The sequence below is a fragment of the Centropristis striata genome, chromosome 5, assembly GCF_030273125.1.
Source record: "Centropristis striata isolate RG_2023a ecotype Rhode Island chromosome 5, C.striata_1.0, whole genome shotgun sequence".
Taxonomy (NCBI): domain Eukaryota; kingdom Metazoa; phylum Chordata; class Actinopteri; order Perciformes; family Serranidae; genus Centropristis; species Centropristis striata.
In genome coordinates, this window is record NC_081521.1 from 23406190 (window position 1) to 23422437 (window position 16248).

At 38.4% G+C, this 16248-nt stretch overlaps 1 protein-coding gene across 3 annotated transcripts in view; it reads right to left on the reverse strand.

The window, feature by feature from the left end:
* Positions 1-16248, reverse strand: part of pex14 (peroxisomal biogenesis factor 14) — a 49869-nt gene that overhangs the window by 16179 nt on the left and 17442 nt on the right. For all 3 annotated transcript variants that reach the window (XM_059333511.1, XM_059333510.1, XM_059333509.1), the window contains exons 3-5: positions 11188-11272; positions 3663-3788; positions 864-949 (exon numbers count right to left, since the gene is read on the reverse strand). In XM_059333511.1, coding sequence (XP_059189494.1) covers positions 864-949; positions 3663-3788; positions 11188-11272 — 297 coding nt within the window. The remainder of the gene's footprint in view (positions 1-863; positions 950-3662; positions 3789-11187; positions 11273-16248) is intronic.

A 16248-nucleotide genomic window follows, 5' to 3' on the forward strand; every position in this document is an offset into this window, starting at 1 on the left:
TCCCAGGTGACCAGTGGCTGGCAAACCCTGCTGCATGCGGGAAACAGTGGACTGGTACAGTGTTTGTTTTCATCAGTGAAAGACCACAGGGACAGTGGAATAAGGGACAGGAGACCGTGAGTGTGCATGTACAGCCATATGAAAGGCAGTGTGAAGAATTAGATAATAGGACATAACAGGATCTATAGAGAAGCCAATATGTTCAACAGGGTCAGTTAGGCATATGCAAGTACATGATACGCGCTCCCGTTCTCTTTCTTGCACACAGATAGAACGGCCTGTCATCCAGGCCGAGAGCTACTGCTAGAGCTCCTGTCCTCCTCTAAAACGAGAGTAATGGCTTCCACATGCCACTCAGACTACTACTAACAACCACTATGGGATTAATGTCACCGGGGACAAGGGGCCTCATGAGCTCATGTTCAAGGGCTGCTAAGCCCGATAAAAACCAGGGTGATTATTTTTAGACGGTAGGACGTCAAAAAAAATGGTTGTGTGCTGTGTTAGCAACTATATTTTTTAAAGGAAAAATAATATATCTGAGAGGAGGAGGGAAGGGGAAGTTAAAAAGAAGGGGTTCAAATGAGATCATGCTTTGACGTAAGGCAGGGTAGCTTTAATAACAAGACCAGAGTGATGTTACATACTGCAGAGGCGCCTTCTATTCTAGCACTGTAATTCATCATAAACTGATGTACTTGCTAAGCCCACCAATTTTAATGTAATATCAGGGAGAGGCAGTACTGACAGATCTTAGGATGCAAAGGATAATTTGTAAAACAAATTTTAGAAAGATTAACTGTGAAAACAAAGTGGGTGAGGAAACATAGTCGTGAGAGTAGGAGAAGCAGGGTGTAACTTACTTTGTAAAGCTGATGAAAGCCAAAGGCGATTCCCACCATAATGATGGTGAGGGCACCATAGTCTCTCCATCTGTAGCCTGCTGGACCTGCAGAGAAAGATAAATCACTTTAACTTAATATGAAGATGAAGATTTAGCTCTAAAGTACAAATCATATATACACTATGTTTTTGCTGACTATTTTTGGATGCATGTTAGATTTTTTTGATGTACTTCCTGTCATTCTTTCATTTTTCATTCAAACATAATTAGGGATAAACCACTGAAATGCTGTACAGATACTGGTGTTCAAAAAAACAATTTGGCTGATAGTTGTTGTCGTAGATTATTTTGTGCTTGTTGTTATTTATTACTTCTTTTGTTCCAGGGAAACAAAGAAATCTTCATTTTAAAAAAAAACCATAAATAAATAAATAACTGAGCTGCTTTAAAAGACTGTTTAAAGTGTGACTGCAAATAACAAACACAACATTTGCCCAGCTCTAAATTGCGACATATCAAATAAACATCGGCCACTCTGCAGTCAACAAGGTGTAAATCGGCCGATATCGATGTGCATCTGAATAAATTGACACATCCCTAAACATAATCATTTTGTAGTTGCTTACTTTAGGTGAAGATTGATATAAAATGTCTATTATCTCACTGTGATAATGTAACTTATAGTGGTTCTAAAAAAGTAAGTTTTAAGGGTGAATTTGTGTCAAGGCTGCAAAGAAATGAATGGAAGCCAGTGGATGCCTGGAACAATGAATAAAATAACATTCATCATCTATTCAAAAACACAAAAATGTGTAGAAAATGTAGTAAATGCAAAGCCACTGGTGTGGTCCTTTAAAGGCAACTCTTGCCCAATGTCAGCCAAGATCAGCCCCAGCGCCCGCCCACAACCCTGACAAGGATAAGTTTAACAAATTTACTTGTACCTTTGTGACATTTCAGTCATTCTGTTTACGCAAAACTACGTCTTAACTACAAAGGGTGAAGTCTGCAGAGCAAACAAGCACTCTCTATCCTGCTCTTCCAGAAAGGACACCATTGTCTTCCACTTATATTTGGGGTTGGACCTAATAAGGTGTTTGCATATAAACCTTTAAACAACTAAAACAGACAGAAAGGTAAGTGTGTGTATGTGTGCGAGTGTGTTTGTGTGTTAAGAAGTTGACTGCCTTGCTGAGTGACAGATAATGTGAAAGTGTGTCATTGTGCAAGCTGTCATCTGGGTAGGCCAACTGTCTGTCAAAGTGGAAATTCCCCACATAAGAGAGGCATTCAACTGAAAATGTCACTAAACAACAAACAGGTCTGGAGGAAATATACTGTGTGAGTTTTTCTTTTATTTACCCTGGTGGGGCCCAAATGAATATGAAATTATTAGCGGCTAGGCCACTGAAGTACGCCACTGATATTCTATTACAGGTCTGATTTCACCTAATGGGTTGTGTGGTACATGTTTACTGGCTTGAAGTAAGTAAACCAGATTGATCTTGTGCCTTACCACTTGTGTGATTTGACATGCAAATAAAATGAGAGCCCCGCTGTCATATTGGACTATATGGGATATGTTCAAGGTGAACGCTATTTTATTCTCCTTACTCAAGGGCAGGTTTCATTGCCGCTGCAACATTCAGGGATGAACCTGTAACCTTTCCTATCGAAAATTTTGAGTCATTCTCCGGCATCCATATGGTAACCACATAAATTTGGGTCTTCATCAACATTATAGCTGCGATAGACTGTCACCTATCCCAGAATACTGTGCTTCTGAAAGGCCTGGGAGTCCTTGGGATAGGTGGTTGACCCTGAACAAGCCTCACTGCATCACCAGGGGTCTTCACTTGCTCTTTTTCTCCCGCGTTAGGACCTTTCATTCTTCCTCTGTCTCTCCTTTTTTCCGCTACCACTTCCACTCTGCCATCTTCCTTTTTTTATTTGGTCACTTAAGCTGTGGAACTGTGGTATCCATCCCCCGTTTTTCCAATCTCCTCTCAAATTTATTGGGTTCAGTGGAGGCCTTCCTGTCCTTCTACCGCGTGGAAATAGAGATCAGAGTATCCATTACTTCGACAGAGATGGATGCGGGTCCCCGTGCACCGTCCCCATAACAAGGACATCAAAGGGAGGTAGCCCCCTCTTTTCAGCATGACCCCCCATACAAGACTCCCCGCTCTCACCTCATTATGCAGCTCCCTTATAGCCGTTTTGATATAAAACCCCCCACTATGGACGGAGAGCCGCGAGTCTCCCTAACTACATGGCCATCCCATCAACATCACTTTCATTACAAAACATGAGATGCCAGGGGAGTCAAGGACAGTGTGGTAATAAATGAGGGTGGAATACATCTGGAATCATTGTCATATGGGTTAAGCATTACGCGGACTTCATTCTGCATTGGTAAATCAGTGGACAGCACTCATAACCTCCTGAGGTAATAAAGATACAGGTTGCGGTGTGGGGTCTCGCCAGTGTAGAACCCCTTGAAACAGAATGGCGAAAGACTTCATGAGCTTGTGCTGTGCAATGTCATATCCCCGTATCTCCATTCACAATCAAGGTAAATATTGTATGGCATACATGTCTGTAACACTTATAAAGATCCTTGTATTTGGTCGAGCTACCAATAATCCTGTTTTGTGGGTTTAAATGAATAAAAACAAGGGGGAAGATCTTTAAGAGCAAACTTGAACAAGTTTTAAATTAGACTCTTTTTTTCTTTCAGGTGAGACAGTGCACATAAATATTAATATTATGTATATGCACCAAGTATCAAAGGGGGAAAAATGATGTGCACACTCACTGTGTGGTGCAGGAACCAGCTGGGTTGCATGGAGTGGATGTGGGGGCCCCACATGGCTCAGAGGCAGGATTTCTTCTGTGCTGCCAGAGCGCTGGATCGCCAACTCTACTTCCTCATCTGTCAGCCCTGGAATCAAGACACACACCTTTAAGACATTCTGAGGGGGTGCAGTGACTGCGTTTTAATGGAAAACACTAAATGGCTCCTTGGCTATCATAATGTATGCTTAAATACTTCCCATGCCGCCCACAAATCTTTTAAGTACAATTTAGAGAAAGTATGACAAATCTTCATTCAATTTTACCTAACCCTCTTCTCAAAAATACATTTTCATTTCATAATTCAGAAATTCCACTGAGAGTTTCCGTTTCAGGGACATCCATCAAAGGAAGATAGTGTGCAAAGGTTCACACAATGAAATCTGAAACTCTGCGAGCCTATTAACTGCCACCAAAGGCAAAGAAAATAAGAGTCTGTCCACTTCTCCAGTTATATTTCCCATGTGGAGATTTCATACACCCCAGACAGCGAAAATGCATTATTTTAATTTCTTCATTGTAATGTAAATGTATTACATAATTTTGCAAATGCCAATATAATTTAATCTTCAGATCTTTTTAATGATTTTAGTGATGATTAAATTGCAAAGGGCTCCCTGATGGAGAATCTGAAGGGAGGAGGAAAAAAAATCTAATATGAACATCTCCTTTTGTGGCAAGAAAGGATTTTATTTCAGGCGCCATATGCTACCATTGCTGTGGGTCTCATCTTTTAATGAGCGACTTAGTCTAAACAAAGGAAAATAATTACAACTTTTGATTAACTACATTCAAAAACAACATTAACCGATTCATATTGAAACAATCAGGAGATGGCTGAAGAACCCAAACTAGTAAGTAAAGTAGTTCATTAATGAGCATGATTTACCTTATGATGAAAACTCAGCCAAGTCTGTATCATTATGTTGTACATTGCTCACAGTGCAACAGTGCGGTTCTCACTAACATCTAGCCATCACTTCCTTTCGCCATTTCCCTTGCTTATTGACAGAAAATCCCCTTTGTAAGAGAGCCTTTTACTTGAACCATTCCCTCAGGATTTAGAGAATTTACACAAGCAGAGAATAAGCTGCCTCCATCCTCTGAGAGAAATCAAGCAATTGGAAAAAGGTTCAGTTGCAGTGTTTCAAGAGATGCCTCTACGTTTTCATTAATAGTAACTGCACAGAGCCAGGTCCTAATGTCTCTGGTACTCGCCGCAAAGAGATCTTGCCAAGAAAATACATAAAGAAACCCCCAGGTGAAGTATTAATAATATAAACCGAGCAAACATGTAAAGCTGCAAGCTGCACTTTGCATTTCTTAAGGTGAAAAAGATATTTTACCCAGTATATTTCAATGAAATGATTAAACAAATGGAAATCTGAATCGCAGGTTGAACCTTGATCAGAAATCGCACTTTCCCTGTATAAGCAGGCCAAAAGCATAAAGTAATCCTTTGATAATCTACCACACAGTTTATGCCAAGAGGAGGTCCCTCCCGTCACCTATTTAAATGCTCTGAGGACTTCAAATGGCCATGAAAATTGTTGAATAATTGAAGGCAAATATTGGCCGGCCTGTAGTCTACAGCAGGTCCTGAGTGCCAGGAAGTGGTGAGCGCCATGTGCTGAGTTTGTGCAGTCAGACTGCACTGTCAAATAAGCAATAATGTGTCCCTGGACTCCTGATTCATCTGACCACAGCAGACTACATGGTGGCAGACTATTGAGTGAGACATGCAAAGATCTCAGTTTCACTGAATGAGAAGAAATAAAAACATGCTTCACGTTTTTCTTTATTCTCTTTCACCTTGAAATGTGAAGTCTTTTTAAAAAAATCTACATGCATGCGACAATGGAGCTTAATGTATGTACATCTTAATGGCTGTTTGCAGCTTTGATGTTGTTTATGCAGCAAATGAAAGGTTTTTGTAGCTTGCATCAAAATAAAGCACATGGATATTCCTAACGCTGTTTACTAGTCAAATTACAGCTTGCTAAGTTGTGTTGTGCGCTCTGATCTGTTTATTGTTGAGGGGAAGACAACAGCAAATGAAAGAGCCCTTAGATCCAAAAGAAAAGGGAACAAGGTGAAAGTGAGTTTTACATATAAAAGGAAAAGACAAAAAAGGGATTGTGAAATTTATTATGGGTTCCAAAACCTGTGGAATGACCCCTGGACCCCCATTTCAGATCGACCTGTGGGGAGATGAATTTTTTAAGACATAAATTACATCTAATGACGACACCATAAAAAAGAACAATAATGGAAAGCTATTCTGTATTTCATTATACTGTATTATTTGGTGCACCTGATACACGCAGTGCCTGTTTATGAGTCACCGTATTAGCAGATGCTCAGCCAAAGCATTTGCTTTGACCTTGCCATTCTCATTGGGGCATGAAATTACGGTGCTGGCACCTTGATATTACAGCTATAAATACTGTAAACTGCATATCTGGGCTACGTTTTCTATTGTCTTTCAACATAAACCTGATCGGTATTTATTTAAAGGAAAACCCATTGCTCGTCAGGTTATTTACAGCTCTATTTTCAGTGCCTCATATTCTCTGGGTATTTTTAAAGGGCAAAGAGGCAGCAAGGCTCCTACATTAAATTCATTTCTCCAATTCTGGCACTTCTGGACTTTATGGGTCAACACCTAGGCTGGACAGCCAATTATAAAAATTGCTTACTAAAATATTTTGGGTGGTAAAAGGTGAATGCCTTTTTCACTGTCGTCCAAGGTCTGAATTATGAAGTTGCCCTTGAGTGAAAATTACTTACATTTTGAATATCGTATTTTGAAAAAAAATAAAAAAGCCATGACAGGGGTCATAAATAGATGGAGGTCAATGGGTTATTAAGAAGTCGAGAGCAACTTCTCATGCTGTGCTGGTGAGGGAGATTCTACATGTCATTTGGTTCAGTACAACTGCGTGAAAAAAAGCATGCCCTAAATAATGACCACTCTCATAGAGTATTCATTTATGTATTAAAAAAGAGGACTCTGCTCTCATTTCCCTGCTTTATCGCCTTGTACTGATGACAAAGTAGGCAAGGCCTAGGCTAGGTGGCGCCGTGGAGTAATTTATAACCACATCAATCCCTTTACCTTCTATGGAGGCCTTGGTCATTGTCATTTTTGTCCGAGAGGTGAGTCACATAACCCCACTTACAAACAGCATCCTATTAATATCTGGGATGATGAACCTTATCCTTAGCCTTACCTTCAAACCAGGTATGGTAATAGACCAACAGCCTACCTGTGTTCCCTGTGACCCTCGATCACTGGCCCTCTACTCAGGGTGAAATCTATTAGCATTATTTATTCAACTCAATAACAATTGGGACGGCATAAAAAAGAAATAAGTCAAGCCATCATTTATGTCTCACTGACAGAGAATGTACTGTGCCTGTAATGCATTTAATATTGTATTTACCTGTACGGCAACAATGTATGTGCACTCTCTGTGCTTTACTTTCTCACACAAACTGCACTCACTTTGGCAATCTGGGAGCGGCTGAGTGATGTCAGTTTATGGGCCACGGTCAAAGTGACATGTTGAAAGCTGGAAAATGTTGTTGACTTTGTCTTGAGAATTAGATTTTTTTTGGTAATTATGTGTGTAACTGCTAATTGTCTGAGCTTAATGGCGGTGCCAAAATGGGGCCCCGACACTCTTTAGTTGTTACATCTGTTAATTGTAGAGGACATAGATGGCACAATTCACTAGATGAGACTGGAGCACATTATATTTCACTCAAACACAATAAAATTTGCTCGATCTTGGCATGGAACAAGTAAAGCAAAATTGCTTCAAGATGGCTGCAAGACAGTTTAAATGCGACTCATTTCCTGACTCCTCTGCAAAAGAAAGAAAAAAACATCTAAATCTTGATTTATATTACTTCTAAGTGACAAAGTTTCAATATTTCAGCCAGTTTATTCAACAAGGACTCAAGAAGGGCAGCTAGAAATATTGGACTGCATAATTGCCAATTCATAACCTGAAATTGACAGTTGAAGGAAAACAGAAAATTATATTTTTCAATGAATATTGAAATAAACCACACTATTAGGATCTCTTTGAAAAAAAGGAGATGTAACTAGAGAGGCATCCTTCAGCACAGATTAGGGCACAAATGTGCAGGGAAATAATATGCAGGAGCGAGATTATTGTGTAAAGATTCTGCAACATGCAATCAAAGTGGGCCCTATTTTCCCCTTCATCAGCTGTCCAGCGTAAGTACTGGCAGCAAGAGGAATCCAATTTAAAATCCACTCTACCGGGAGATGGTATTGTTTCATTTTATGTGTGCTTTGACATTTCTGGCTGTTAATATAGAGTAAAATCCAGAAGTATTTACATAAATATGACATTAAACTGTATTAGAAATTAAGACTGACACATTTGCTGTGGTGACTGTGGGAGGAGGAGGATGATTGAGTTTCTAGGTCGAAGGGTTGAGAGGACAATACATGCGGGCTATAGAAACAGGGGGACGGTGAGTCCCGGCCTGTTTCCATGCAGAAGTCTAATATGGCTCAAGTAAGACAGAAAGCAAGTAATCATCAGAATTAATCATGTTCTATTCTATCTTATATCAAAATATCAACTGTGTCAAATGTCCTTGTCAGTTTTTCTATCAAACACAGGTAACCGCATCCTGTGTTTTTAAGTCAGGTTGTAGTCAACAAAAAGCCTGTGACTCATATCTTAGTCAAAAAAAAGTTTAACTTTTTAGAAGAGCCAAACCGATTTGTCGGTCAGCCAATTTTATCTGCTGTTATTGGCCTATCACTGACAAAACACTATCTATTGGTATCAGCATATATAGTCATGGCATTTTTTTTTTTGGACCACTCTTGTTTTCTTCAATTTCTTGTTCATTTTAATGCCTCATACAACTTAAGGTACATTTGTTTGCACAAATATAATGGTAACAACAAAAATAGCTCATAAAAGTGTAATTTAGGAGCTGATATCTAGCCATTTTCCATGGTTTTCTTGATAATGATTTTGGTTATGATCAAGAAAACCATGGAAAATGGCTAGATATCAGCTGAAATTGAAGAAAAACTGTGTTTTTTTAATACATTTTTTCCATGACTGTAAGTTGTCAGATGTATATCGATATGAAAATGTTTTTTACAGAACATACAATGCAGAAAATTATGCTAGTGATAGCTGTTGTTTTTAATGTTTATTTTTCTTTAATGAAAATGGTTAGGTATTTATTTTATTTGTATTTATTCTTTATTTTCTCAATTGACAATGTAGGCAAGGCAAGGCAAGTCTATTTGTATAGCACAATTCAACATAAGGTAATTCAAAGTGGTTTCCATAAACATTAAAAACAGAAAGACACAATTGAAAACAGTAAAAACAGTCAATTAAAACAGGGAAATGGAAATAAAAATACAAATAAGATAAAATAAGATACAGCAGGATAAGAAAATAGATAAAATAATAAAAAGCACAAGTCAAACATTGCATAGTTAAAAAGTAAGGGCAGTAGAGTACAGCAGCAAAGTGTTAAAGTTAAGAGTATGCTGCAGTAAACAATAGTGTTTTTAGTCCTGATTTAAAGGAGCTGACCGTTTGGTCAGACCTCAGATCTACAGGTAGTTTGTTCCACAGGTGAGGAGCATAATAGCTAAAAGCTGCCTCACCCCGCTTAGTTCTAAACATACAATGTATGTTTAATGTATAAGAATGATAAATATTATTTATTGAAGTTACTTATTTAAAAAAGGAGCCTTCTGAATGCCTTTGCATAGTCGCACCGATGAAATAAAAGCCAACAATATTTAGTTTCCTCTTTCTAGTCAAAGAAAATAAAGATGTGTTGATAAAGTTTTTCATCTCAAGTCATGGAAAAAAAGGTCATTGATGATCATATTTAGTCATAGTTTTCCTTGAACACTACTTTCAACTCAGATAAGCCATTTACAGCAAATGATACTTATAATAACATAATTACTATATAAATTATGAGTTTACCACACCCCTTTTACTGACACAATTTCCTGTTACATAAACGTCTGCAAATACTACTCTCACATTTAAATGAGTGTGTTGAAGCACTTCTCTGAAACAAGCGGAAGCTTAAGTATGAATGTACAGGAGTTCCAGGTTCACTGCTGTATGACTATAGCTTACAAGTCAAGAGTTATCCTATGAATACTGCAGAGTGCTACTCAAACATACTTTGTGCTTAGTGTTTCATTGCTCCATTGTCTCTCCTTCTTTACCTTCGCTCTCTCTCTCCCAGAGATCAATGTCCTTATGCAAATCGAGGGTTCGTGTTTAGATCTACAGTGGAACGGACTTTCCAAAATAAATCTGCATTAAAGCATCATACATATTTCATGGACTTAAAGTGCAGTAAGAGCAAGCCATTTTGGACTGCAGAGCTCCGTGGAGTTTACAACAAAGCACAAAGTAAAAAGAAAATGTGGCGTGGGATGACATCATTTGGTATTGATGAGGCCTTATTACATTTGAGTTATCCAACAGTAGCTTATGAACATGCCTCAGTCGTCAATAATGAGACACAAAGACAAAGAAATTTTCAAAAGATATCAAGAGTCATTAGAGCCACATGAGATGTGTGCAGTAGCAGCCGGCAACCATGGATTTGGTTTCAGGTTACCTTCCCCTGTCATGGAGCTTTTAGGCTCACTTTTCACTGTTTGGCTACTCTAATGCTGGAGGCAAAGTCCCCCAGCACTGCAGAGGTACACTCCCAAAAGTACAGAACTGTTTTGTGAAGAACTGAAATAAAAAAAACTAACCACAAAGAGCTTAACTGGGGAAAAGCCACAAACATATTGTCCTTGCTTAACCATAGGCTGACTGTAAGAAATACATGGCACAACACTCTACATTCCCACGGCCGCTTTATATTGAACCGACTTAAATGAGTTCTGAGTAATAAAGCTTTTTTGCAAGTTTTATTGCACAAACAATGTGTCAGAAATAATTTCAATGAATTGCAAAGAAACTGAAGAGCCAGCAAACATTTCCACCGTCCCTGCTTAGAAAACCTCTCTGTGTCATGCCTCAAATTTACGATAACAGTTAAATTAAGTAAAAGGGTTAAAATGCTGGAAGGCAATATTGATAATTCCATTGAAAATGCAGAGGGAGTTTGTCAATATTAATTTTCCTGAACCCAAAGGAGCATCCCAACTGGTGTGTCATTTATTCACAGGGCCTGAATCATGCACTCTGAAGCTAAATCGACCCCTGTTAGACCCCCAGGGCAAAGAGCTACAGCCACAACCTTTGACCCTTATAGACTGATCTTACCAACAACAAAAAATACAGTGTGTGCGTCCCTGGCCAACCACATTTTGTAAACAAACATATATGGATTATGATGTTAATACAATAGTCTGACAAATATATATTGTATTTTTAAGGCTTCCTGCATCGCCTCTAACATAAATCAAGAGAAAAATAAATATCTCTCACCTTTTTTCTTCAAGAAGGCTTTTCTGGTGGCCAAGGGACTCTGACGTACTTTTGGGTTTTGGAGAAATTTTACAGCAGTGGTTATCTGGGAAGAGACAAATGTGATTTAATTTCTCATAATAGGATAATGTAAGAGGAAGAAGATATGGTCTGCAGGAAAGTGATGCTTTTAAGAACAAATAAGAGTCTAGACCTTCCTTAAGAAAAAGGTTCGTTATGAATCCAGACAAAAAAAACATAAATGGATTCCGTTTGATAGTTGCTTCTAAGCCCCCACACCCAGCGGTGAGGAGAAAGACCACCTGACCACTTTCCAGCTAAATGTGGGGAATGACCAAATCAGCAGTTATAAAATTAGCCCATCAAGAGTGCTGGACAAATGGAGTATGGAGCTTAATTTGCTATTACCCTCTTAAAGACAAACTTCCATTCTTAAGTGCGCAGTGGAAGAAAATCTATACTTAATGCAGAGGTGATCATTTGTATCTAATAACTTGAGAATCCGAGGCTGAAAACTTCTGTAATTCTTCCAGTTAAAAACCTGCCATGATCAAATCACCCAGCCTGAATGTTGTAATGACTTGAAACGTTAATGCACTAGAACGTTAAATAGCATCAGAACATCAGTAGTTTTAAGTGCACTGCGTTCATCGATTCTATTATGTTTTCCTTCGAGATGCACCTTAATTTTCCACCCCAGTATGCATTTCCAAGAATTGAAGGGAGAAAAAAAAAATCTTCCTCAAATGGCATTAAAACATAAATTTGAAGTGGGCGCCATGAAGTGGCGCCTCCTAAAATAGATAAATATGTAAGAACACGGAGAAAGGGGAAACACACTGGAGGGGAGGTTTAGATGACTTATTATCGCACCTGTGGTCCCCGTGATTCAATTGTAAAAGTCATCCCTCTAATAGGTTGAAAGGTTTTGATTACTCTTCTTTTCTCTTAGTGTTGAAAGATACAAAGTGATTGAGCGCCCTGCCAGTGGTAATTCGTTTTGGGTAATGCATTGCATATACTATGAACCTGTTTCAATCCAAAAGAATTGCAGTTTAAACTTGTCCAAGGCATAGGTGTGGCAGGGAGGCTGCATAAAGACTTTCTGTGACCAACACACAGTACAGTAGAGGATCACAGCACATGCAACATTATCAAACTTATAAAAATATATTCGGCTTTACTTTAGAAGAATATGAATAGGCTGAAAAGCAACCTAAAAAAACTTTTATTCTATTTAGGTATACACATTAAAAATACCATTGAGCATCCAGAGACTTGCTTCACTATTTTTTTCTGACTTTAAGATAAATGCAGTAGAGAAAGTTCCACAGTGAAGTTGATCAAAATGTGTCAGAGTAATCCCAAGAGATGCCGGCACAATTTATTTAGACACTAATCTACCATTTGACTGTGACACTACCGTGACCTTGATGTACACATGGGTTATGCAAGGGGTATGGAATTTCCTGTATCTCTATATGCTGAGGGCTTATTAAAGTCAGTCACCCGGAACCTTCATTGTGACAAGCAGATTAAACCATTTGCATGGTGAACCCCCAACTGATGTTCTGGGCCAAAAGATACAGTCAAAACACAGAGAAAATATCCCTTTGATAACAAGACAAAATCATCCTCCTCTTGGCAAAGCTCTCACTGTTCAAGTAAGTGAGCCAATGAGAGTACTTTTGGTAAAGGCAGAAAGCAAGAGCTAATAAACACACTGAAATCTAATATTCTAATATTTAATCCAGTAAATAACAGAGTGATGTAGGCCCTGTGAGAGGTAATGATCTAATAGAGGAAGAATATGCTGAATGAGCAAACCTTGTTTACATTCTCTTAAAATTTCCATAGCACAACATTGACAGGAAAATTGTGTCAATGTTAATAGGCATAAGTATGACATCTTAGGAAGGACCGCAGCTTGCTCAGCGGCAAACTAATGAGGCAAATGTCCATTTGGTTAACACTGTAGTGGTAGATCTTCAGGGAGAGGAAAAGTGCACTTCTTAGCAGATGACATAGATGCTTTGCACAAGTTCCACCCAGACATCTCAATCAATTATAACCACATTGCACAGATTTCAGTCTTGTCTTGTTATTGACTTATGGATCATCCCAGTTATAGTGTTGGGTAGCACACAACTGCGCTTTTAGGGGGTTAAGATGGATAACAATACAAGGTGCATTTGACATGCCAGGCTAAATAACTAAAATAAAAATTTGGTGAATTTCATTCGTTTTGAAAAACTAGAATAATTCATTTTTTATGGTAAATTAAAAATTGGGCCCTTTTTTAAAGCTTCTGGTAAAGCTTTGACTGCTAATGCACCAAAGTGCTCCATGTTAAGAGCAATAATCTTTACAAACCAGATAACCAATAAAGTGTCAGGTAAAGCCGAAAAAGAGGCGAAAACTCAATCATAGGAAGAGATAACATTAACCAACACACTTAAAGAGAGTGAAGTTGATGAACGGACAAGATTACAGCAATGTTATTGAGTTTGAATTGGACAAGACTATGCACTGCACCGAAAATTACCATCGCGACTCCTTGAATTGTAAGAAATGAGGACGAAATCTAATTATGTTTGAACCACATGGTTGGACGCCACAGGAAATCCATGTAACCAGTTGTATATTTTTGCTGTAACTAGTAATAGCACTTAACTATAATATACAGTAAAACCTATGGATGTTTTGCAGCTGTGCATTATGGGGTTTCTGGATCTGAGCAGTTGGGAAATTTGGGCTTTCTATACTGAAAGTGACACTCACAAAACTGTACGCTTTACAATTGGTTCTTTTGGCTGGTTTCAGTATTTTACTGTAAGCAGTTACTGTAAGTTTCGGCATTTGAAATATACTGGAGAAAAACATTTAAACCACAACATATTTTGAAGATGCCTCACGAGAAATGATTCATGCCTCTTGCTTTCAGTCTTAATTATTTGGGCCAAACCAAACCACCAGTTAACAAAGAATTACTCTGAACTGAAAGTGCTATTAGGTCAATGCACTGTTTGCAACCATGACTTTCCTTTCTTAAAAGGTTTGCTGCACATTGTCATGTCTTTTAAACTTTTGAACCTACAGATATTTTAATCTTAATGTAACAAATCTTACCAGCCCAGGGCATCTAAACTTTCATCATGTGTCACGGTGTAACAGAACAAAACGCTGCATAGTTTAAGTATAAAGTCACATCCACTTAAAAAATAAATTCCCATGCACTTACTTTACATCTTAATCTATGTAACCTGTTCCCGAAAAAAAGGTATATGTACACATTTTTCTGTACAAATGAAGTCATTCAAAGGGATGACGGGACTAGAAGTTTGTTGGGGGGGCTACAATGGAGGGGCTAAAAGGAAATCATTAGCAAGTATAGTATTCAGTCTCAGTGTGAATCAATTCATTCCAAATTGCCCCGGCCTGTACATTTGTGGAGAAGTGCCCCTGATATAATAACACACTGATAGACACGAACAAAAATTGTGTTAGGCCGGTCTCAGATTTCCCCCCCAAACACACGTCTGAAGGACCAAAAGCCGGAGAAAGTGAGAGACGGAGAAAAATGAAGCTCTATATTAATTTGGTGCTTTCATGGATGATTTGCTATCAGCTGTCTTAAATGACTTAACCCAATACCTTTGTGATACCAGAGCCCTACTAGAAAGGAATGAAGTTTTAATGCAATTATTGTGTTTCCTTTAATCGCCTGACTGCTTGATGTGGCCGGCAGTGCTTTTTAATCTTTTTAAAAGAGCAGCTTTAAATGCCCTTCTAATTGTGACATCTTTCCCGCCTTGATGTGACCTTTAGCAGAGGAAGTAAGGCCTCATGGGAGCAGCAATAGGGAATTATTGACCCTGAGAGACATCAGGAAGTGAGGTGCAGACCCGACCATTTAGCTAACCTCTGCATCCACTCTGGTTCAGACACTGCAGGAGCTTCAACGGCTCTGCTGGAGCTGAACCATTCTGACAATGACTGTACAAAAGGACGTTTTTGTGTCTTTGTGTCTTCTTCTCTTTCGGGCAGGGCTTTTCAGAGAAGTTACAATGCAAGAAAATTAAAAGAAAAAACGAAACTCTGCTTGAGCTAAATCTGATAAAAAGAAGCACTGTTTTTTTTCCTCTCCTGATAAACTACGAGCTACTTTAAACCTACTTTTACATGTTGAAATTGTTCAGTAACTAGAAGGGCAAATACAGCTTTGCTTTGGTTTTTATATTTCTTATTCTCTTCTCTGAATGTGGTCAATCTTTATGTAATGATTGTATCTTTTGAAATTCAAAGATCTGAGTCAATATAGATGAAAAAGGGTCATGGAAAAATTCATTGACATTTGCTTTGCAAAGGTTTAAAAATAACATACAGCGCTGTATCAATGTCAGTGTTAGAGCCATGGGCAAGGCTACAATCATGACATCAAAAGCGCATTATGCAATTTTTGTAAAGGGGGGGTTGGTGGACGGAAATCAAGCTTTTTTCAAGTCCACTGCATGTACAGACTAAACTTTCCATTCAGCAGCATTTCCCTATCAGAGCTCTGTCATCACAAACATGGAAAAGTTGAGTAGGTTCAGCGGTAAGAAACACTGGGGGCTAAAGTACATTTGATCCAGCGAGGACACCATCAAATTGTAAAAACTGTGCAGAGTACAGATAAATACAGATAATACAGCCATGAGAGTTCTATTAAAGGTAGGATAAGGAAAAAGGGAAGTTGCACTGTTCATCCCCCCTCTTCTCTTATGGAGATAGAAAGCAATTTTGACTATGGTGTAAAAACTGCAGCCAAATATGCATGTATGGGTATGCAAGATGATGTCATTTAAATGCATAACCTCCTTCATATTGTTGTTGAGTTGTTTAAGGTTGTTAAGGTGTCTATAAAATGTGTGTGTTGTGTTTTTTAAAATAACCTGTGGTAAAAGAAAAAAATAATAATTCAGTTTCTTTCAAGATCTGGATAAACAAGATAAAGAAAAAAGGAAGACATTTTAGTGCAGCATGAGGAAACAGTAGTTCATGCTCACAGCAAAGTGTTTT